The sequence below is a fragment of the Somniosus microcephalus genome, chromosome 3 (genome assembly GCF_052327205.1).
Source record: "Somniosus microcephalus isolate GS21.2 chromosome 3, FLI_Smic_1.0, whole genome shotgun sequence".
NCBI lineage: Eukaryota > Metazoa > Chordata > Chondrichthyes > Squaliformes > Somniosidae > Somniosus > Somniosus microcephalus.
The window spans coordinates 41,517,092-41,541,794 of NC_140989.1; the positions used below are offsets into that span (position 1 = coordinate 41,517,092).

The 24,703-nt window shown below is 43.5% G+C and overlaps 1 protein-coding gene across 1 annotated transcript in view; it reads left to right on the forward strand.

Annotated features, from left to right (window-relative positions):
* The window catches only part of ryr2a (ryanodine receptor 2a (cardiac)), a 957,985-nt gene that overhangs the window by 660,635 nt on the left and 272,647 nt on the right, over positions 1 to 24,703 (forward strand). The window contains exons 37-42 of the mRNA XM_085980259.1: positions 4,981 to 5,181; positions 8,529 to 8,634; positions 14,713 to 14,856; positions 17,229 to 17,502; positions 23,457 to 23,571; positions 24,525 to 24,657. Coding sequence (XP_085836385.1) covers positions 4,981 to 5,181; positions 8,529 to 8,634; positions 14,713 to 14,856; positions 17,229 to 17,502; positions 23,457 to 23,571; positions 24,525 to 24,657 — 973 coding nt within the window. The remainder of the gene's footprint in view (positions 1 to 4,980; positions 5,182 to 8,528; positions 8,635 to 14,712; positions 14,857 to 17,228; positions 17,503 to 23,456; positions 23,572 to 24,524; positions 24,658 to 24,703) is intronic.

The window sequence follows — 24,703 nt, forward strand, 5'->3', positions numbered from 1 at the left end:
GTAGATGGTACACACTGCAGCCACGGTGCGCCGGTGGTGGAGGGAGTGAATGTTTAAGGTGGTGGATGGGGTGCCAATCAAACTGGCTGCTTTGTCCTGGATGGTGTCGAGCTTCTTGAGTGTTGGAGCTGCACTCATCCAGGCAAGTGGAGAGTATTCCATCACACTACTTACTTGTGCCTTGTAGATGGTGGAAAGGCTTTGGGGAGTCAGGAGGTGGGACACTCGCCACAGAATACCTAGCCTCTGACCTGCTCTTGTTGCCACAGTATTTCTGTGGCTGGTCCAGTTAAGTTTCAGTGGTGACCCCCAGGATATTGATGGTGGGGGATTCGGCGATGGTAATGCAGTTGAATGTCAATGGGAGGTGGTTAGACTCTCGCTTGTTGGAGATAGTCATTGCCTGGCACTTTTGTGACGCGAATGTTACCTGCCACTGTAAGGGTTGGGGGCTTCTTTAAACTGGTTTAAAGTAATTTTTCCTGGTCTTGCAGCCTTTGCCTGCATTCAGACCAATTCCAATAAAACCAATTTTAAAACAGCGGTTCCGAATCGCTACCCCTCCTTTAGTTCTGAGTGGAGGAACTTATAATTAATGATATTAAAACGGAACAAGTGGTTTGGATGAGAGAAAAAAATCAAGTTTTATTACCTAAATAAACTACAATCAAAAGAATACCACACGAACACAGTAATTACAGTAAAACTATATAACAGGGGGTTGCAGATGGCGAAAACGAGGGATACAATGGCTACAATGTTATTTAAACAATCTTAGCAATACCCTTAAATCACCACCCCTTAACTCCTGCTAGGTTGCCTTGCCGAGGAGTCAGAACACTCTGCTCACCTGTGGTCCAGCGAAGTAAGAGAGAGAGAGAGAGAGGCTCACCTATGGTCCCAGGAAGTAAAAAGAGAGATAGCTTCTGAGCAGCTATCTTTATACCTGGTGAGGCCCCTGCCGTTCTGCCTTGCAAGGGCTGTGTGCAAAATTCCCCGCCCAAAGGGTCCAATACACAAGAGAAAGCGGTGATTGGCTAACTCAGAGTGGTTGGACTGGGTTAATGTGTCTTCCGGAGCTCCCTGGGCTGAAACAAAAGGGAAATACAACTGCTCTGTTGTCCAGAATGCTAGGTGATTTAGACCCATTCAATTGTTAAACGTTTCCCATTCAAGGTACAAAAGTCTCTTCTGCAGTTTAGATGTATCCACTCGATATACAAACAAATGCTAATAGCATTCAATTGCTTTGTAAACAAAGCATTGTCCTGTGGTACAGGCATCGATTGTCCTGCTGCAGGGGGGGTGGGGACACCCCTTTTATTTGCAGCTCCACTGAACCTTACTTCCAGACACAGAAAACTGCTTTCCAAGTCCTTTGTCTCGGCCATGTGGTGCGACAACCATTTTTATCCCTGGAAATTTAAAAGCACAACGCCCAGGGATTCTTTACTCAAAAAAATTGATCTTCAGAACTGTAAATTATTGCGAATTCTTACACCACTTATCAGCCCAAGCCTGAACGTCCCAATCACTCATTTTTTTACTGAGGATGTTAGTACTTCACTATCAAACGTTACCTTTTGCTTGAGTTTCAAATTTAGGTTCATGCAGGAGACTGGATCATGCAGTGGGTTACCATGCAAAGACTGCATAGCTCAAAATTTATATCCTACCATAATGTCACCTTATTGCCAAAAGGAGACTTAACCATTAGATAATACAAAAGAGTGCAGTTTGAGTCTAGGAAATGACTCCTGAGTCACGCTCTTTGCTATGATTATAGCCTGAAGATGTTGGATTATATACATTAGAGAAAAGGAACTGCGTGATGTGATGGGGCAGATTTTACAAATTAATGATCCTAACCTATAGTTTCATGTGACACAAGTGCCCATCAGGAATTCACAGATGGATGTCAGCGTGTGACGCACAACTTTACGTTATTGATTTACTTCACACAAAGCTCTTGTAAATTCTACCCTACCATCCCTTCTGTTTTGGGGAGCTGAGCTTCAATTCAACCTGATGAACTGGAAGTCTCTCACTGGCAGCTGAACGGTCCAAGTAAAATGACTTTGGTCAGCGTCAACCCATATCTAGTGGCCATTGACCCAAAATATAAGGTGTCAGCCGTGGCTCAGTGGGTAGCACTCTCGCCTCTGAGTCAGAAGGTTGTGGGTTCAAGCCCTGCTCCAGAGACTTGAGCACAAAAATCTGGGCTGACACTCCAGTGCAGTACTGAGGGAGTGCTGCACTGTTGGGAGGTGCAGTCCTTCGGTCGAGACGTTAAAGCGAGACCTCGTCTACCTTCTCAGGTGAATGTAAAAGATGTCATGGCACTATTTCAAATGCCATGACATCCTTTAACATCTCATCTGAAAGACGGCACCGCCAACAATGCAGCACTCCCTCAGTACGGCACTGAAGTGTCAACCTAGGTTTTGTGCTCTACTCTCTGAAAGGCACTATATAAATGCAAGTTCTTTCTTTGTCTTCCAGAATCCACTCATTATGCCCCAGATTTATTGTCACATGGTAAGAGGTAAATTTAAGGAGCAGGTTTCAGGGCTGAGGGAAATATATGTTCAAAATGTCAAGAAACAGGGCTGGGCATAGACAACCCCCAGGGAGACCATGCATCATTGCCTGAATCTGGGTGAGGGGGGGTGGAGGGGGCTGCTGAGGGCTGGCAAGAGTGGGGAGACTCTGAGGTGGAGCCCGCTGCCTGGAGGGAGCAAGCTGAGAGACCAGGTTCAGTAGTCTGCTGTCTGAAAATAGGAAGGAGCAGCGTGTCCAGGGTTGGAGAGAGGCTCGCATGCCGGCAAAAAGCAGGGAGACCAGTTACGGAGTGGGAGTGCAGAATTGATCGCTGGTAACCACTTGATTGGTAATGCATTGATGTTCCCATGGATCAATCAGCTTGCTGCACAATAGGCAGTCAAATGCACATGATCCGACAACATTTTTAGTAACATGGATTGTCATAACACATCTGAGTGGACCTGACATTTTGACTTGAATAAAGTCACTGCTTTATGCTAAGCTGGTGTACTTTATTTGATCTAATCTATATTTTTGCCCATATTTGCTTGTAACGCTCGTTAGTATTGAGAATGAAGACTTTTATTTATTGACATTTTAACATTTTTATCATCTGTAATGATTTTCCTCCTGTGGATTTTTCTAAAGATTGCAGCTGAAATTCTGAATTTATATATACTTTCTCCAAACAAATCAGAATTTTATGTTTCGTTTTAACTTCATAGAAAATGAAAATGAAGCATAAGATTCTGTTCTCTTTGCTCTCATCAAAAAAACAAATAAGCAGTTTCAATTGACTTAGATGGCCTTTTCTGTTAAAATAAATGTCCCTGGACAAAAGGTGAATGGATTTCATAACCATTGTAGTGCAAGTGTGTTTCTCCAGCAGGTAGTTTATTTAACGCTTATGAAGCTCCTTGCAGTTAGTCGTGCATGTTCCTTTGATACATTAATTCATATGCAAAGTGAAAAAAGAAGACATTTGAATGAAGATTTGGAGATGCATGGCCTAACGTGTCTGTCATCATTCGCCTGTGGTTGCGACCCTTTTAAGTATTAGCTAATTATGGATAGCCTCAAAGATTTTCTGCACAGAAGGCAGCTACTGTCGGCTTACTTGCACTGCCTGATCATGTTTGAAGACAGTAAAGGAAAAATGAGTCTTTCTCAAAGTAAAATGTTCCAGAAATATATGTTGACCAAAAATATGAGATTGAGGATGCAGAGCTTCATTTCATGTAATAAAATGCAGGTTTAAACCACTGACTCCCCCCCACATGAGGAGAGGATTTTTTCTCTTTGTCATTTGTAGTGGATCTGTGTAAATGTGTTCTTTGTACAAGTGCGAACAATTTTTCTACAAAGAGCAAATCTTCCCCTATTGTGAGTTCCCTATCTCAGCTGTGCCATTAGTGTGGTGAAGTGGTTACATACAGAGTCCAGATAACCGTGACATTCCTAGAGCCCTAGCAAAAGTTTCAATCCATTGAGTTTATGGAGCGCGGCGACCTAGAAAAAGGGCAAATGAGAAAATGGAAAAGATAACTTACAACAAGAAATCAATAAATGGGAAATGGAGACCTCGCGATGCCAACTGTGTTTGTGGTTTTGTGTGTGGTTGATGGGAGCTAGCAGTACAGAATGGACAGCAGCGTAATTCAGAAACCTTGCATCTGATTTCAAGTTCCTTTTAAAACTTGTGAATAATTTAAAATGAAAACAATTAAATATATTTTGAAAAGGGAATTTCTTGCAATAGATCACAATAAAAAAAATTCTCTTTCGGAACAGTTTTTGTTATAAGCTACTGTGAAACCATTGCAAGGCAGCTATATGAGAAGAGTGAAATTGAAGTACAGGAAACTCTTTTTTATCCGGCACCGACGAGACCGGCGTGGTGCCGGTTGATCAAAAAGTCCGGATTACAGAGAGGTATACTTACTAAGGTACAAGAGCCTCGTACACGCCCACAGGTGCAGGAGTCCCGGTTACACGGCACATGTGCAGGAGTCCCGGTTACACGGCCACAGATCCAGGAGTCCCTGTTGCACGGCCACAGGTGCAGGAACCCCAGTTACACGGCCACAGATCCAGGAATCCCGGTTACACGGCCACAGATCCAGGAATCCCGGTTACACGGCCACAGATCCAGGAATCCCGGTTACACGGCCACAGATCCAGGAACCCCGGTTACACGGCCACAGATCCAGGAACCCCGGTTACACGGGCACTAATATACAGTAAAACTTACCTGAACCTACTCCTGAATTTTGCCGGTTAAGAGAGATTTCCGGATATTTAGGTGCCGGTTAAAAGAGAGTTTCCTGTAGCTAGTATTCCACGAATGTTTACATAGTTTGCACCAATTACTGGAAAGAGATACTGGCAATGTCAACACATGAGCATGGGTTGATATTATGACTTCCTATTCCCCAGATGTGCCACCTTTTGCAGTATTTGTGTGACTGTCAACTCCGTCATCGGATTGAAGCCATTGTCGCCTTTTCAGATGACTTTGTGTTAAAGCTTCAGGATAACCAAAGGTTCCGATATAACGAAGTGATGCAGGCATTAAATATGTCTGCTGCATTGACCGCCAGGAAAACAAAAGAATTCCGATCACCTCCACAGGAGCAGGTAAGGAAACCTGAACTAGGTGGAGTGGGTAGTTAATTATTGACTTGATGGGGGAGAAAATCCCCAAGAGGGCCGTTTGGGGCGCTAAGTGAAAAATGTCTGGAAAGTTGGTGCCAGGCGCTAACCTTTTCAAACATTTGTTAAATTCCCTCTTTTTGCTCTAAGAGGGAAGTGGAGCGCTAAGTCAAGTGCTCCACATGTCTCTTGGAGCACAAGATGTGGGGAATGTCCCGATCCGGGGCGATGTGCTCAGCAGCCCCACGCTGCGAGCTCTGCCGGTTTCATTGTCGATTTCTGGGTCACCGGGGAGCGGGAGTGCCGCGCGATCAGCCCGACACTCGAGCAGAGTGCCAGGCTCAGCGATCGTGACACGGACACCGCGACCGGTAGCCGAAAATACATTTAAAAAAAAATCGGCTTTCTCTTTTGGCCGGCCGTCCACCGCCGCGCCTTTAAGTTGCGCCCCGCGAGCGGCCGGCCTCACTGTTCGCGACCCCTGCAGCAGTCGTTAACTTCGGCCGTGCTGCTGCCGGGGCGCGAGTGCCCAGAGATGACGTCATGATCTCCGGGCACAGAAGATCGGGGCAATACGCAGTCGCGCTGCCCCTAACCTCCTGCAGAATTTCGCCAGAGGCACGGTTATCACCTCGAGGTGGGGGGGGGAAGCGAAAAGCCATTTGCGCCTCATTAGCGCCTCCTGCTGGAGGCACAAACAAGGGGAATATCGCCCCCTATATGTCTTAGATTTTTTTTTTATGTCTCCTTACTTTTGTCGCCTTTAATACCGAATACCTTGCTAATTTTTAAAGTCTGTTAATTTTTACATTGGCCTAGAATTTGTGGTGGCTAATAACGACGCATGAACAGCCTAACGTAGAAATCCTGAAGTTGCGGTCAGTCATTCACTGCTCTGACACAGGGCCCCTGTGCCCGCCCCCACCCATATCCAACAATCAGTGTAATCAGGGAAATCGGTGAAACTGACGAAAACTTCGGCTTTTCCACGGGGATATCGCTATTAAATACCCCATTAAAAGTTAGACCTTGTTGGATTAGGTGTAACTGGGGTTTTAACAATGTATTGACTGTTAAACAAAAGTTATGGCCCTGAAAAACTAATTTTAATTTTGTGGAGTGTCAACTTTCTCTATTTTAATAAAAATTACAATTTTTAAGAAACTTTAAAAAAAACTTAGATTTTTAAAAAAGTTTATTCATATTTATTTCAGGTTTACCTTTTCCCCATGCAAGAGCCCCAATCTTTGTTTTGCTCTCTAACATTTTTAAAAAGTTAGAATAAAAGGAGCTTCTTCACTTCCTGGTTTGCGGCCTGTGAGAATTCTGCATTGTGATTGGCTGCTTCGACAGCTTGTTGACGTCACAGCAGCTCGCGTTAAGGAATTCCCATTACGTTTCACTGATCTCAACTGAACGTCAAAAAAAGCCGATCTTCTCGCCATAGAGCTCGTGAGATCTTTGTGGGAAGCTGTCTTCGGGGCCAATGGCGCATGCCTTTGCTTCGCCGCTGACCGCAAATTACGGGCCAATAGCTTTGTGTTTGAATAAATTTGTGAAGTTTTATATTTTGAAATATTGGTGCGGATTATTCCTCGATTGAATATGAACAGAATGAAAAGTCCATCCTTCCATTTTACTACATAACCTTTCTTATATCTTACTACTCTGCCAGCTTGCTGTACTACCAGGCTGTTCTATCATTATTGAGTCTCTTCTTCTTCTTAGGCAGTCCCTCGGAACCGAGGTTGACTTGCTTCCACATTAAAAATGAGTTCGCAGGTGACTGATGAGTCCAATGCAGGACCTATAGTCTCTGTCACAGGTGGGGCAGACGGTGGTTGAAGGGGCGGGTGGGTGGGGTGCTTGGGTTGACGTGCGCTCCTTGCGCTGCCTGCGCTTGGCTTCCGCTTGCTCCCGGCGAAGAGACTCGAGGTGTTCGGCGCCTTTATTGAGTAAGAGGTAACAGACTAACTCACAACATCTCAGACTGAAACTTTTTGAAGCTATCCAGCTTTAAAGTACAAAGTACCAGCCTTGCTTAGTGGTCACACTCTTGAACTCTGGGTCAGAAGGTTATGGGTTCAAGCCCCACTCCACAGATGAGCACACAATCTAGGCTGACATTGCAGTGTAGGACTGAGGGTGTGCTGCACCGTTAGAGAAGTCATCTTTCAGTTGAGATGTTGAACTGAGGTCCCGTCTGCCCTTTCAGGGGAATGTAAAAAATCCCATGGCACTATTTGAAGAAGAGCAGGGGACTTCTGCCGGTGTCCTGGCCAATATTTATCCCTCAACCAACATCACTAAAACTGATTATCTGGTTCATTATCTCATTGCTTTTTGTGGGAGCTTGCTGAGCGCAAGTTGGCTGCTGCATTTCTTACATTACCAACAGTGACTACACTTCAAATGTACTTCATTGGCGATAAAGCACTCTGAGACGCCTTGAGGCCGTGAAAGACGCTGTATGCAATTTCTTTCATTTCTTTCTTTCCATATTCATTGGGGAACAATTTTGTTGCAGTTGCATACAGCTTCAATTTCATGGGTCAGTGGTTGGTAGCAAAACCATGTGCTTCATTGGGCTACCAACTTAGTAATTCTTTTCTGCTTTGACATTTCTGAAATTTCAAGTGTATCTGAGGTTGCTTGGGGTTGGGAAGATCAATACTTCAATTTTTCTTCCGGTTTTTAAACAGCCTATGAGCAATAACTTACCTAAAGTTGCTTCCCTTCCAGAGTTGTTGCTGAAAGTCAGGTCCTGGGATATGCGTGCATCGCGCTAGTGACATGTGTGACGACATCACTAGCGCAACGCGCGCTCATCTCAGGATCCACTGGGAGCAGGGAGAATTCTTGTCTTTGAAGGTGAGAAGCAGGTGGAGGTTGGTTTTTTACTGATCCGCACAAATCTGGGCATTTATTGGTGGAAGTCGGTTAAAAAAAATTTTTTAATGGTCTTTATTTATACCACACAGCATTCAAGATTTTATCGTGCTTAATGTATGAAACACATATCTGTAGACTTAAAAAAGTTTAATTAATTTCTAAATTGACAAGAGTAGCATTTGGAGGAGGGACAAGACTGGAATGTGAAAAACGAACTCTTAACGCCCTTCATAGCCCACAGCAAATCTTGAACGTTTCTGTACATTCCTAGTACAAATAAATCACAAGACTGTTTGAAATGGGAAAAGAATGAAAGGCCCAAATACATTTATGACGTTTTTGAAAATTGCACCTCTTAATTTATACAGTGAGCCTGTGACATAGTTTATATACCAGATGACAGCTTAGTCATAAGATAAATGTATTTATTTTGTTTTCAGATTAACATGTTGCTGAGTTTTAAAAATGACAGACGTGAGTGTCCTTGCCCTGTAGAAGTACGCGAAGAACTGTTGGATTTCCATGAAGACCTCATGGCACATTGTGGTCAGTGTTTCTGCGGTGCTTACTTTGACATATCTTTATTATAACTGAGAACATACTTAGGAGAACAAAGCCTAATTCATATGGTATCTGAAATAATGGTTTCCCCCATTAAACCATGCTACTATACATAAACCCTTTATACATTGGCAGTAAAATGCCAAGCTATGGGATAAATACAATAATACCACAAGGAGCACAGTGAATCATCAATGAACACCTATTAGCATGATTTTTTTTTTAGAAGGGTTTGAAAGCTTCTAGCAATTGTGACGAGAGGCATTGAATCATTGCAATTATTCAAAACAAAACATTCATGGCTGAATTTTAAAATTCAAGTGTGAAAATCACAGATGGCGAGTTCAATGCATTGATATTCTCACAAAACAAAACTTAGTTCCTGTACGATCTTCTGACACTTACCTAAACAATTATAGACTGTGAGTAAAAAGCTGTAATTTACTCAAAGGAAACGTGAACAGGCTCTGACCCTTTCCTACCTAAACTGGCAATTGGGGTCATATTTATGTCGTAGGACTGCAATTTCCATATTAAAAGGGGCCTATTGCCTTAAACAGGTGGGCTCTTTGAACACCCAGAAGTAGGCCCCTTTTAAAATGCTGCCAACCACATTGCCAGTGTTAGCGGGGCGGTAAGGCTATCGACCCCATTTATAGGCCATTATTGCCCCATTAACATCAGGTGAAGGGTGTGAAAATGGACCTCCATGAAATGAATCTATTTACATACAGTTGATGTTTTGCAAATAAGTCAATGTTGATTATTGATAAATCTTGACTTTCCCTACATCAGGTGTATTTATGAAATGAGAAAATATCAAAAAATTGTCCATCTAATTTTGCTGTCTGTTTCCAGTATTTGTGTAAACTGAAGCAATCATTTTCTGCCCACAAATTTTAATAGCTGGTTATTGACAAGATTAAGACATTTTATCGACGAGAGACTTTAATAAGAACATAAGAACATAAGAAATAGGAGCAGGAGTAGGCCAATCGGCCCCTCGAGCCTGCTCCACCATTCAATAAGATCATGGCTGATCTGATCCTAACCTCAAATCTTCTATCACTGTGCATCCACCCGAACCCATGTGATCTCCTGGGAGAGGCGAAAAACCAGATAAAGACCCAATGGCCAATTTGGGAGAAAAAAATCTGGGAAATTCCTCTCCGACCCATCTAGGCGATCGAAATTCTTACAGGAGATCACTCTGTCCCTATATTTTCTACAGTACTTACCTTCTGTAAAGGCGATCTCCACCCCAGCCAGGAACAGGAATAAACCCATCTCCTGAAATCTAACAGAATTAGAACACAGTAGGAGCAGAACCAGGCTACACGGCCCCTGGGCCCACTCCACTACCCACAGGGCCATGACCATTCCGAACCTAGAGTCATGTCCAATTTCCTGCCCGCTCCCCGTAACCCTTAATTCCCTTTACTTCTAGGAAACTGTCTATTTCTGTTTTAAATTTATTTAATGATGTAGCTTCCACAGCTTTCTGGGGCAGCAAATTCCACAAACCTACCACCCTCTGAGTGAAGAAGTTTCTCCTCATCTCAGTTTTGAAAGAGCAGCCCCTTATTTTAAGATTATGCCCCCTAGTTCTAGTTTCACCCATCATTGGGAACATCCTCACCGCATCCACCCGATCAAGCCCCTTCACAATCTTATATGTTTCAATAAGATCGCCTCTCATTCTTCTGAACTCCAATGAGTAGAGTCCCAATCTACTCAACCTCTCCTCATATGACCACCCCATCATCCCCGGGATTAGCCAAGTGAACCTTCTTTGTACTGACTCGAGAGCAAGTATGTCTTTTCTTAAGTATGGACACCAAAACTGTATGCAGTGTTCCAGGTGCAGTCTCACCAATACCTTGTACAACTGCAGCAATACCTCCCTGTTTTTATACTCCATCCCCCTAGCAATAAAAGCCAACATTCCATTGGCCTTCTTGATCACTTGCTGCACCTGCATACTAACTTTTTGAGTTTCGTGCACCAGGACCCACAGATCCCTTTGTACTACAGTACTTTCCAGTTTCTTGCCATTAAGATGATAACTTGCTCTATGATTTTTCCAGCCAAAGTGCATAACCTCACACTTTCCAGTATTGTATTCCATCTGCCAAATCTCTGCCCACTTACTTAGCCTGTCTATGTCCCTTTGCAGGTTTTTTATGTCCTCCTCACTCACTACTTTCCGTCCCATCTTTGTATCATCTGCAAACTTTGATATGTTACACTCGGTCCCCTCCTCCAAATTGTTAATATAGATTGTAAAGAGTTGGGGACCCAGCACTGACCCCTGCGGAACACCACTAGTTACTGGTTGCCAATCTGAGAACGAACCATTTATCCCAACTCTCTGCTTTCTGTTAGAGAGCCAATCCTCCACCCACGCCAGAATATTACCCCCAATCCCGTGATTTTTTATCTTGAGCAATAATCTTTTGTGTGGCACCTTGTCAAATGCCTTTTGGAAGTCTAAATACACTACGTCCACTGGTTCCCCTTTATCCACCCTGTATGTTACTTCCTCAAAAAACTCCAGCAAATTTGTCAAACATGACTTCCCCTTCATGAAACCATGCTGAGTTTGTCCTATTAAATTATGTTTATCCAAATGTCCCGTTACTGTCTCCTTAATAATGGATTCTAACATTTTACCAACCACAGATGTTAGGCTAACAGGTCTATAGTTTCCAGCCTTCTGCCTACTACCCTTTTTAAATAAGGGTATTACATTAGCAGTTTTCCAATCTGCCGGGACCTTTGCTGAGTCCAGTGAGTTTTGGAAAATTATTACCAATGCATCCACAATCCCTACCGCTACTTCCCTCAAGACCCTAGGATGCAAGCCATCAGGTCCAGGGGATTTATCCGCCTTGAGTCCCATTATTTTACCAAGTACCACTTCCTTAGTGATTTTAATCGTATTTAGTTCCTCCCCCCCTAGAGCCCCCTGTTTGTCCAGTGTTGGGATATTCTTAGTGTCCTCTACTGTAAAGACTGATACAAAATAATTGTTCAGTGTTTTTGCCATCTCCATGTTTCCCACCATTAATTTCCCAGTCTCATCCTCTAAGGGACCAATGTTTACTTTAGCCACCCTTTTTCTTTTTATATAACTATAGAAACTTTTACTGTCTCTTTTTATATTTTTTGCTAATTTACTTTCATAATCTACCTTCCCTTTCTTAATCAATCTTTTAGTTATTTTTGCTGTCTTTTAAAGACTTCCCAATCTTCCATCCTCCCACTAGATTTGGCTACCTTATATGCCCTTGTTTTTAGTCGGATACTATCCTTAATTACTTTACTTAGCCACGGATGGCTATCTTTTCTCTTACACCCTTTTTTCCTCAGTGGAATATATATTTTTTGGAAGTTGTAAAATAACTCCTTAAATGTACACCACTGATCATGTACCGTCTTACCCTTTAATCTATTTTCCCAGTCCACTCTAATCAATTCCGCTCTCATACCTTCATAGTCTCCTTTATTCAAGCTCAGCACGCTTGTTTGAGATCCAACCTTCTCACCCTTTACTTGAATATGGAACTCAACCATGTTATGGTCACTCATTCCAAGGGGATCCTTTACTAGGACATTTTTAATTAATCCTGTCTCGTTACACAGGACCAGATCTAAGGTTGCTTGCCCCCTGGTCGGTTCAGTTACATACTGTTCAAGAAACCCATCCCTAATACACCCAATGAACTCATCCTCAAGGCTGCTCTGCCCAATTTGATTTGTCCAGTTAATATGATAATTAAAATCCCCCATAATTATAGCTGTTCCCTTATTACAAGCCTCAACTATTTCCTGATTAATACTCCGTCCAACAGAGTTGCAACTGTTCGGAGGCCTATAGACTACACCCACTAGTGTTTTTTTCCCCTTATTATTCCTTATCTCCACCCAAACTGTTTCACTATCCTGCTCCTTTGACCCAATATCATTTCTCTATTATAGTGATTCCTTCCTTTATTAACATAGCCACCCCACCTCCTCTCCCTTCCTGCCTGCCCTTCCTGATCGTTAAATAACCTGGTATGTTTAATTCCCGTCATGGTCACCTTGCAGCCATGTTTCTGTAATGGCCACAAGATCATACCCATATGTCGTTATTTGTGCCGTTAACTCATTCATTTTGTTACGAATGCTACGTGCATTCAGATAAAGAACTTTCAAATATGTTTTGTAAAACTTAGTTCCTGTTTTTTCCCTTTTTAGTACTTTACTTTTTGCTCCATACCTTCTGTCCCTTCCTGACACATTCTGTTTTTTTAATTCCCCCACTGCTACCTAAGCCTATGACCTTCTCTGTTGTCATTTCTATTATTTGTTCTCTAGAAACCTCCCCCCCACTAATTAGTTTAAAGCCCTCTCTACAGCCCTAGTTATATGATTCGCCAGGACTCTAGTCCCAGCACTGGCGAAGTGGAGTCCGTCCGAACGGAACAGCTCCCTCCTGTCCCAGTATTGGTGCCAGTGTCCCAAGAAGCAAAACCCATTTCTCCCACACCAGTCTTTGAGCCACGCATTTAACTCTTTAATTTTATTTATCCTAGCCATATTCGCTCGTGGCTCAGGTAATAACCCAGAGATTATTACCCTTGAGGTTCTGTTTTTTAATTTGACCCCTAGCTGCTCATACTCCTTTAACAGAACCGTCTTCCTTGTCCTATCTACGTCGTTTGTACCAACATGGACCACGACAACTGGATCCTCCCCCTCCCACTCCAAGTTTCTTTCCAGCCCAGAAGAGATGTCCTTAACCCTCGCACCAGGCAGGCAACACAACCTTCGGGAGTCCCGCTCTTGACTGCAGAGAACCCTATCTATCCCCCTAATGATACTATCCCCTACCACTACAACATTTCTTTTTACTCCCTCCACTTGAATGGCCCCCTGTACCACGGTGCTGTGGCCAGGTTGCTCATCCTCCCTGCAGTCCCCGCTCCCGCCCTCACAGGGAGTAAGTACCTCGATCCTGCTGGACAAGAACAAGGGCTGCGTCTCCTTCAACACTACATCCTGGATCCCTGTACCTTCCTCACTCGTAGTCACACCGTCCTGTCCCTGACCACGGACTACATCTGCAGTAATTAACTTCATAGGTGTGACCATCTCCTGAAACATAGAGTCCAGGAACTTCTCCCCCTCCCTGATGTGTCGCAGTGTCTGAAGCTCGGTCTCAAGCTCCATAACATGGAACTTGAGTTCCTCTAGCAGTAAACACTTGTCGCAGATGTAATCACCGTGAGCCTCAATGGGGACCACCGGCTCCCACATCTCGCAACAGTAACACATCACCTGCTCCATTCTATATAATTAATTAAATGTCTTATTATTAGTTATGAAGACCCTGCCCGGATATAGATGATGTCACACCACTATTCAAAGGACTTACCAACTTAAAGGTATAAAAGAGAAGAGAAGGAAGAAAACCAACCAACCAGCTGATCACCAACCTCCTCCTTGAATACTGTCTGTGGGGCCTGTTTGGTTGACTCGTCTCGCTGCTCCGCCTCCGCAGTGTTGTCCAAGCCTGGGAGTGGGGAACAAAACAGAGCAAAAAACACACCCTCACCTCCCACTTATCCGAACTCTCCCACTTAGCAAAACTCCAGCACCACTCAATGCACAAGGCACTCCGTGCACTGCACTAGCCCCTCCCCTTTTATACCCGGATTCTACTTCCGGTTTAAACTGCCCAAGAGTTTAAAAAACCCTTAAAAAATTAAACTTACTTCAAATAATTGACTTCTTAACACACTAAAATTCACAAAATACACTTAAATGATTTTTCTCCCACTTAGCAAAACTCCAGCACCACTCAATGCACAAGGCACTCCCTTAATGATTACTTTACGATTAAACCATTCTCTACCGTTGCATAACTTTCTTCACAGAATTAAGTAGGCAACATAAAATGAGTCATTTTTAAAACAACTTCACAAAGGGGGCACTCTTCCTTGGTTTGTTTTCTAACTGCTGTTAATTTGGATGGGATTTCAGGAGCTACAGGAAGTTACATTTACTCTGTTTCAGGTATTGAGCTGGAAGAAGAAGAAGCGAATAACGATGACAGTGACTCCACAATCAGGGGTCGGCTTATGAACCTGGTGGAAAAAGTGACGTACTTAAAGAAACGGCAGAAAGAGAATCCAATGGAACAGGAGGCAAAGAAGCCCAGTGAGTGTTTGTTTCTCAGCGTTGTTACAAGTGATTGCCTGTAGTTTCAGTGATCCCAGCTCATGACCCGCCCTTTTAAGAGACATAAAAGCATAAGAATTAAGAGCAGGAGTAGGCCATTCAATAAGATCATGGCTGGTCTTCATCCTCAACTCCACTTTCCCGCTCGATCTCCATATCCATCGATTCCCCTAGAGTCCAAACATCTATCTATCTCAGCCTTGAATATACTCAACGATTCAGCATCCACAGCCCTTTCTGGTAGAGAATTACAAAGATTCACAACCCTCTGATTGAAGAAATTCCTCCTCATCTCAGTCTTAAATGGCTGACCCCTTATCCTGAGACTATGCCCCCTAGTTCTAGACTCTCCAGCCAGGGGAAACAACCTCTCACCATCTACCCTGTCAATCCCCCTCAGAATCTTGTATATTTCAATGAGATCACCTCTCATTCTTCTAAACTCCAGAGAGTATAGACTCAATCTCTCCTCACAGGAAAACCCTCTTATCCCAGGAATCAATCTAGTGAACCTTTGTTGCACCACCGCTAAGGCAAGTATATCTATCCTCAGATAAGAAGACCAAAAATTGTGCACAGTACTCCAGTTGTGGTCTCACCAAAGCCCTGTAAAATTGTACACCCTCAAAGCCTCCTTGAAAAAGTGCAACATCCCCACTGACACCTGGGAATCTCTGGCCCAAGACCGCACAAAGTGGAGGAGAAGCATCTGGGAAGGCGCCGAACACCTCAAGTCTCTTCGCCGGGAGCAAGCGGAAGCCAAGTGCAAGGAGCGCACGTCAACCCACCCGCCCCTTCAACCACCGTCTGCCCTACCTGTGACAGAGACTGTACGTCCCGCATTGGACTCATCAGTCACCTGAGAACTAATTTTTAATGTGGAAGCAAGTCATCCTCGGTTCCAAGGGACTGCCTAAGAAGTACAGTTGTAGCAAGACTTCCTCACTCTTGTACTCCAACCCCCTTGCAATAAAGGTCAACATGCCATTTGCCTTCCTAATTGCTTGCAGTACCTGCATGCTAACTTTCTCTGTTCCTGTACGAGGACACCTAAATCTCTCTGAGCACCAACATTTAATAGTTTCTCTCCATTTAAAAAATATCTTGTTTTTCTATTCTTCCTACCAAAGCGAATAACCCCACATACTAATCGCCCGGTAATCTGTCTATATCCCTTTGCAGGCTCTTTGTGTCTTCATCACAGTTTACTTTCCCACCTAGCTTTGTGTTGTCAGCAAACTTGGATACATTGCACTCGGCCCCTTCATCTAAGTCATTAATATAGATTGTAAATAGCTGAGGCCCAAGCACTGATCCTTACAGCACCCCACTAGTTACAGCCTGACAACCGGAAAATGACCCGTTTATCCCTACTCTCTGTTTTCTGTCCGTTAACCAATCCTCTATCCATATTACCCCCAATCCCATGAGCCCTTATCTTGTGTAGCAACCTTTTATGAGGCACCTTATCAAATGTCTTCTGGAAATCCAAATATATTACATCCACTGGTTCCCCTTTATCTACCCTGCTAGTTATATCCTCAAAAAACTCTCATAAATTTGTTAAACATGATTTCCCTTTCATAAAACCTTGTTGACTCTGCCTAATCATTATGATTTTCTAAGTGTCCTGTTACCACTTCCTTAATAATGGATTCCAGCATTTTCCCGATGACTGATATCGGGCTAACTGGCCTGTAGTTCCCTGCCTTCTCTCTCCCCGCTTTTTGAATAGCAGGGCTATATTTGCTATCTTCCAATCTGCTGGGACCGTTCCAGAATCTAGGGAATTTTGGAAGATCACAACCAGTGCATCTACTATCTCTGCAGCCACCTCTTTTAGAACCCTAGGATGTAGGCCATCAGGTCCAGGGGATTTGCTGGCTTTTAGTCCCATTTAGTTTCTCAAGTATTTTTTTCTCTACTGATATTAATTACTTTAAGCTCCTCACTCTCAATAGCCCCTTGGTTCCCCACTATTTTTGGTATGCTATTTGTGTCTTCTACTGTGAAGACAGATACAAAATATTTGTTTAAAGTCTCTGCCATTTCCTTATTCCCTATTATAATTGCACCTGTCTCAGCCTTTAAGGGACCAACGCTTGCTTTTGCTACTCTTCCTTTTTACATACGTGTAGAAGCTCTTACAATCTGTTTTTATATTTCTTGCTAGTTTATATTCTTATGCCACCATACAGCAATACAGCTTCACTGTTACTTGTACTATGTATTAGATATGAATATATAATAGCAATTTGCATATTTGCCAAGGTATCTCCAGGAATATGCTGTCAGGATTTTTTAAACCTGTCCATTGAAGTGAATGTCCGATTTTTGATTATTTTTTTTAGCCACTCTTCAGCAGTTGATCTCCGAGACCATGGTACGGTGGGCCCAGGAGTCAGTGATTGAAGACCCCGAGTTAGTTAGGGCCATGTTTGTGTTGTTACACCGGCAGTATGATGGCATTGGTGAGCTTGTTCGTGCTTTACCCAAGACCTATACAATAAATGGAGTGTCTGTGGAGGACACAATAAACTTACTTGCTTCACTCGGACAGATCAGATCTCTTCTAAGTGTCAGAATGGGTAAAGAAGAGGAGAAGTTGATGATCCGTGGGCTTGGGTGAGTAAACAAAATTTAGTCTTTGTGTAGCTTAAGTATAACTTCAAATGTATGAGCGATGGTACGTAAATTACCTTTATACTGAGCTGATTCACTTTTCAAATGTTAGTGACTATTTATATTTACCTTTTTCAAACTGAAAAACAATTTTTAACATTATATGATAGATTATATATTTGGGATTATGAATGATTAATATGATTGCCTGAAATTCCTCCCTCAACTACTTTTGGGTTGGAGGTGTTAACCCATTTATGTTGGTGGGTTTATGCCTCCAAAAAGTAGTTGTGAGAGGAATTTCCGACAAATGGGTTAGGCTTGTCTACCCACCGTCCCGCTGTGTTATTTCAAGCCTATGTTTTTGAAGCATTATGAGGGAGTACTTTTTTTTAGACTGTAACTTAACACCATTTGCCACATACTGTTGGGGCCAATCTTAACCTAACCCAGCCATTGGGAAACTGATGAGATCAGGTGCAACACTAGTTTTACGCCTCGCCCAATTTTATTCTCCGTTGAACTCAACAGAGAATAATATTGGGCAGGGTGTAAAACCCACGTTCCACCCGAGACCATGGGTTTCCCTCCTGGCAAGTTATGTTAAAATTACCCCCATTAGTTCATAGGTCTGGAGGGTATGAAGGAATTGAGAAAACTGCTTCAATAAACAGTTTATGCAAATGAGAACAACTCTCCTCCAACAACTGACTCCATAACCCCGATTTTAAAGTGGGAGGGAAACCCCCCCGCGGACTCCTCAGCATGAGGCCCGAGCCTCGGTTGAATAGTTCAGATCTGTTTCTCGACCGAAACGCACAGGAAATGAGGTGGGAGCTGGATTTTGACGGGGGCCCAAGTCATCGGACCCTATCATAAGGCAAGTGCTGGGGGTGGAATTGCACAGCTGATGCCGGTCGGGAGAGGGAGAGGGGAGACCCAAGGATTCTTGGCTGGGAGTGGGACTGGGGCTGCGATTTTATTAACCTCGGTGAGTCTGTGGCGGGCAACGTTGGTGGCAGGCCCCGAACCCGCTGCTGTCTCCATCCCGGCCTCTGAAATGAATTTCTCCTGATTGGGCTTATTAAGCCCGCACAGCGCATTTCCCGGCCAGTTAGAGAAAGCGGGTCTGGTGACGTCATTTGATGACGCGTAGTCAGTCATTTTCCTTAAAGGGACCATGGCCAAATTTACCTTGACATTTGTGCTGTCATTGTTCTACAGCATTGAGGTGCTGCAAACACTGACAAGCACTGCACAGAGGTGCAGGGCTGCACCCAGGCTCTCCCATGAGTCACAGCATGCAGGGACATCCCCTTCCGTTCCGATGGGCGGAAGACACCTCCCCGGGAGATCAACACAGCCTGGTTCCACATTGCAGAGGAGGGCACAAGCAGGGAAGTGGTCAGGAGGACCAGGCTGCAGTGTCACAAATGTATCAATGATCTCAGTAGATCATGAAACGTTAGTACAAAGCCACACTCAACCTTATGCTGCTGTGCCTCTCATCACATCCCTGTCACTCTGCCTTCCCTACCCTACTCCTGCACATCCTTACTCACACCAACTTACCTTGCACCTCCACCCGTCCCTCTCTATCTACATTATCACATCCCCATCTCACTAGCTACCCTTCACACTCACCCTCATCCTAGTCCAATCATACCAACTAACAACACACAAGGGTAGGCACGTGGGTGTTTTATGCAATATTCATGTAAAGCTTCTGTTAATGTGGTATCAAACATTGAAATCTTTATTTTCAACACTTTGCATTCTTGGACAGATTTGTGTGCACCTTCAAAAGCGGCTTAGTGAGTTGCAGCGATTGGTGGGACATAACGGTAACCCCCGCAATGGTGATGAGTGTGAAAGGAATGGCTTAAAACATAGAAACATAGAAGATAGGAGCAGGAGTAGGCCATTCGGCCCTTCGAGCCTGCTCCGCCATTCAACGAGATCATGGCTGATCATCCAAATTCAGTACCCTGTCCCTGCCTTCTCCCCATATCCCTTGATCCCTTTAGCCTTAAGAAATATATCCAACTCCTTCTTGAATATATTTAATGAACTTTGTAGGAGTAGGGTAGGGAAGGCAGAGTGACGGGGATGTGATGCTTGGGCATTGTAGGGATGCTTTATGGTGTTGGTGTGGGGTGGTGCCAACCTGGCGCATCATGTGGCAGCCAGGGTATACAGCATCAAGTGAAGTAAATCTGGCCATGGGGAGGCCATCCCTGGCCAGCAAAGTAGTCGGGTGCTGATGCCCTGTGTCCTGTGCAGCATCAGGTGATTGTGGAGAAGGTTGGTGTTGTTGTTGGTGCTGCTGGTATTGGGGCTGATCGTGGTGGGATTCTGAGGACCAAGATGAGGGAGTTTCAAGGGCACCCATGCTGATGGAATTGCTGGCAGGTGAAGTAGAGAGGCCAGAAGCGATCTGTCAATGGTAGGAGAGGTAATGAGGTCAGACTGGATGGAGACTTGTGTAACGATTTACAGCATAGTGATTGTGTTGTGGAAATGCAGTTTAGAGAAGCTAGTGGTTAAGGGAACATATCTTAATCAACTGGGAGCTCTGACTTGACATTTGAAGCTGTCAACTCATCAGCTGATTCAATGGCCACTGACCTCCCACCTCAGCTTCACAGATGAGGTCTAGGCACAGCGGGAAACCGGTGGGCGACCTGTCAACTCCAAAAAGCTGGGGAAAAAACATTGATAAGTGGCTGTAAACAAGCCACTAATGATTTTAATTGTCTCCCCTGCCGCTGCGTGTTGGGTCTGCTCAGCACTGACAGACCCAACATTTGGTAAAGGCGCATGGCAGTGGGTTCACTGCAGGGCCCATAGAAGATAGGAGCAGGAGTAGGCCATTCGGCCCCTCGAGCCTGCTCCGCCATTCAATGCGATCATGGCTAATCATCCAAATTCAGTACCCGGTCCCTGCTTTCTCCCCATACCCCTTGATCCCTTTAGCCTTAAGAAATATATCCAACTCCTCCTTGAATATATTTAATGTATTGGCCTCTACTGCCTTCTGTGGTAGAGAATTCCACAGGTTCACCACTCTCTGGGTGAAGAAATTCCTCCTCATTTCTGTCCTAAATGGCCTACCTCTTATCCTTAGACTGTGATCCCTGGTTCTGGACTCCCTGACCATCGGGAACATCCTTCCTGCATCTAGTCTGTCCAGTCCTGTCAGAATTTTATAAGTTTCAATGAGATCTCCTCTCATTCTTCTAAACTCCAGCGAGTACAAGCCCAATCGACCCAATCTCTCCTCATACGGCATTTCTGCCATCCCAGGTATCAGCCTGGTGAATCTTCGCTGTACTCCTTCCATGGCAAGAACATCCTTCCTCAGATAAGGTGACCAAAACTGCACATAATACTCAAGATGTGGTCTCACCAAGGCCCTGTATAACTGTAGCAAGACATCCTTGTTCCTGTACTCAAACCCTCTCGCTACGAAGGCCAACATGCCATTTGCCTTCTTAACCGCCTGCTGCACCTGCATGCTTACCTTTAGCGACTGGTGCACAAGGACACCCAGGTCTCGTTGCACTTCCCCTTCTCCCAATCTATTGCCATTCAGATAATAATCTGCCTTCCTGTTTTTGCCACCAAAGTGGATAACTTCACATTTATCCACGTTATATTGCATCTGCCATGCTTTTGCCCAATCACCCAACCTGTCCAAATCATCCTGGAGTTTCTCGGCATCCTCCTCACAGCACACACGCCCACCCAGCTTTGTGTTGTCTGAAAATTTGGAGATATTACATCTAGTTCCCTTGTCTAGATCATTAATGTATATTGTGAATAGCTGGGGTCCAAGACCGATCCCTGCGGTACCCCACTAGTCACTGCCTGCCACTCGGAAAAAGACCCGTTTATTCCAACTCTTTGCTTTCTGTCTGCCAACCAGTTCTCTATCCAAGTCAATATCTTGCCCCCAATCCCACGTGCCTTAACTTTACACGCTAATCTCTTATGTGGGACCTTATCGAAAGCCTTCTGAAAGTCCAAATACACCACATCCACTGGTTCTCCCTTACCTATTTTACCAGTTACATCCTCAAAAAATTCCAGTAGATTAGTCAAGCATGATTTACCTTTTGTAAATCCATGTTGACTTTGTCCGATCCTGTCACTGTTTTCCAAGTGCTCTGCTATTACATCTTTTATAATGGACTCTAGCATTTTCCCCACTACCGATGTCAGGCTTACCGGTCTATAATTCCCCGTTTTCTCTCTACCACCTTTTTTGAATAGTGGGGTAACATTAGCTACCCTCCAATCCATGGGAACTGTGCCAGATCCCACTGGGGGAAAAAACACCACTTTCCCACCCAACCCGCCACCGATCGCGCCCGCTGACCTCCGCGCTCCCCCCCCCCCCCCACTCTGCAAAATCCAATCTTAACTCTTTGAATTTGGGCATTATAGACAGTTAAGAGCTGTTAAAGAGTAAATAAATGTTTGGCATGAAAAAGGAAAGCAAGCTTCTTGCAAGCCACTTTAGTGATGGAAGAGATATAGAAGATAGAACAACAATCTCAGTAGATGAAATGAACTAAGGAGATGGTAGCTGCTGAAATCTGAAGGGAGTTGAATGAAGAGGAGAATCATCAGTGAAAGGGTAGATAGATTTGGATGATGAATAGAGGTGGTCATTGAAATAGAGAGGGAGCAGATTTGGAAATGACATAGGTCTTAAGTTGATGGAAAAAGAGTCAGAAGATGTCAGCACTACAAATAATGCGATATGCGATGAAACTAGTCAGCCATTTACAAAGCTTTGGGGGACTATATAATGATGACTTGTTTAGAAACACACAATATATGCTTCTCAACATCAAACCATTTCTCTGCTGACCTTCAAATTCACTTATCTCTTAATCTTCCCCTCTTGCTAGTTCTATTACCAAGCCCCTTTGCTAATCTGAGCAATTTCCAGATGGCTCAGCACTTTATTTGTAAACTAAACTGAATTATTGAAGCAAAAATTGTAAATTGGATTGGTCAGTCGAGAAAATGCTCAAAGCGCGAGCTCTCACAGGTATGGGAGTAAAGGAACAATCTCAGGAGAACTGTAGCCCAACAGATGTTTAAAATCTAAGTGGAGACAGAACATTCTTAGAACCTAGAACATTTTTACTAGCAGCAATTACAACATGGGTTAACAGCCTTTTCTCTTTTTTTGTTTGGGGTTTATTTTCAGCTGTAATTTTATTTTACCGTTTTCATTTCAATAGGTCAGCTGATATGCTCCAAAATTGATTTTATTTACAGTACTTAGGTTCAGTAATAGTGCCTTATTCTAATAAATTAAAAATTATTATAAAAGTAATGGGTCCAGCTGTAATATTCTGAAATCAACAGTTAAGCAAAGTTGCCTTGTTGGAGTTGTTGCCTTCCGGACTCTCTATCGAGTTCAACAATTTCAGATCATAACCTCGGCCCCTATTACATTTTTACTCATATATTTTTTTCACCACCCCTTTGTTTTGGGTCTTCCCTTCCCCCCCGCTTTCCTTTTTTTTCTCTCTCCCACATGGCAGCTGTCTCCCATTCTGCCAGTACACTTCACACCTAATCAGAGCCGTCTTTTGTCTCCACTTGTCCTATTACCATCTCGTCTGGTTTTGAATACCTCTTAATGTCTCTTCACTTCTTTTGTTCTATCGCAGCCCTGCCTTCGATCTATTTTATTTCCTTTCCAGTTTTGAAAAAGGGTTCACCCGAAACGTCGACTCTTAATTTCTCTCCACGGATGTTGCCTGGCCTGCTGAGTTTTTCCAGCATTTTCTGTTGTTATTTCAGATTTCCAGCATCTGCAGTATTTTGCTATCGTTTTGTCTTGTTGGAGGAATTTTCAGAACAGTTAACCAATACCTGTTAGTAAACATTTGTACTCAGTAGTGTGTTTTGTATTCTTGCTTTTCTTCACATAGGGACATAATGAATAATAAAGTATTTTACCAACATCCCAATCTAATGAGGGCTCTGGGGATGCACGAGACAGTGATGGAGGTGATGGTGAATGTGCTCGGAGGTGGAGAATCTAAGGTAGATGGGCCTGGATTTGTACATCATTAATATATATTGTCACAATACCTCGATTCCTTTTCTGTACACTCTTTCTCCTGCATACATATTCCCAATAGGTTATTTAAAAGAGAATTGATTAGTTAAAGTACAATTCAACATTCATTCCTTCTTGCAGATAAGCTGAAAGCTCACTTATCACTGTAATGAGTTTTTAGTTTATGTCTAACTCGGCCGAAGAACTGTAAACTACGAATATCTTGTAGTCTTTTGAGGCTACGCCAGCACCATTTTGTCCCTCTTCAGAGCTGAACCCAGGAAGTTTCTTTGATGACTCAATATTCTCAGTGGTATGTGACTCATTTAATAGTTTTTAAATTAAATATGTATGTTTGAGTAAATTTTAAAAAATAACAAAGGTATATTCCAAGTTTCTTTTATCAAAAGTACTCGGTTTGGAGACAATTGTTTCCAAATTAGAAAAAGATACAAACAAAGTTTCTGGGTACAGCTTTGTTGAAGGCAAAAATATTGTCCACTTTTTAAGCATCCCAGATGAGATACCATATACGCCAATTCTGGACACTGACACACTAGGATTTTAACCCTACTCGCTCAGCAGAAACCTGGAAGGTGGGTCGGTAAATTCGCCCTGGCCCTTGCCTGTCCAAAAGCCGCCACGATCGCAGCATTTGCAATTTTAACCTGCTCTCCTGAGCAGGCAGTAAGGACACACGCCCAGAGCCAACAGGGTCCTTCTTTACAAATGCATGATGTGGCCCAATGACATCATTGAGACCCGGCTGTAATTTTAACTCAGACCTGAGCGGGGACTCCACCTGGATTTAAAGCCGGGACCAAATGCTAAGTGACCTTTCTGTTTCTTCTCAATTATTGTTCGGTTAAAGTTGTTTTCTAAAATAATTTTCAAAATAAACTGAGACTCTTTTGTTCTCTCAATGCATTTTCTTTAGGAAATTATCTTCCCAAAGATGGTGGCCAACTGTTGTCGTTTCCTCTGCTATTTCTGCCGAATCAGTAGGCAAAATCAAAAAGCCATGTTTGACCACTTAAGCTATTTATTGGAAAACAGCAGTGTTGGATTAGGTGAGGGAAAGGATATATAATCCGTAAGAGATCCTATTGTATTATG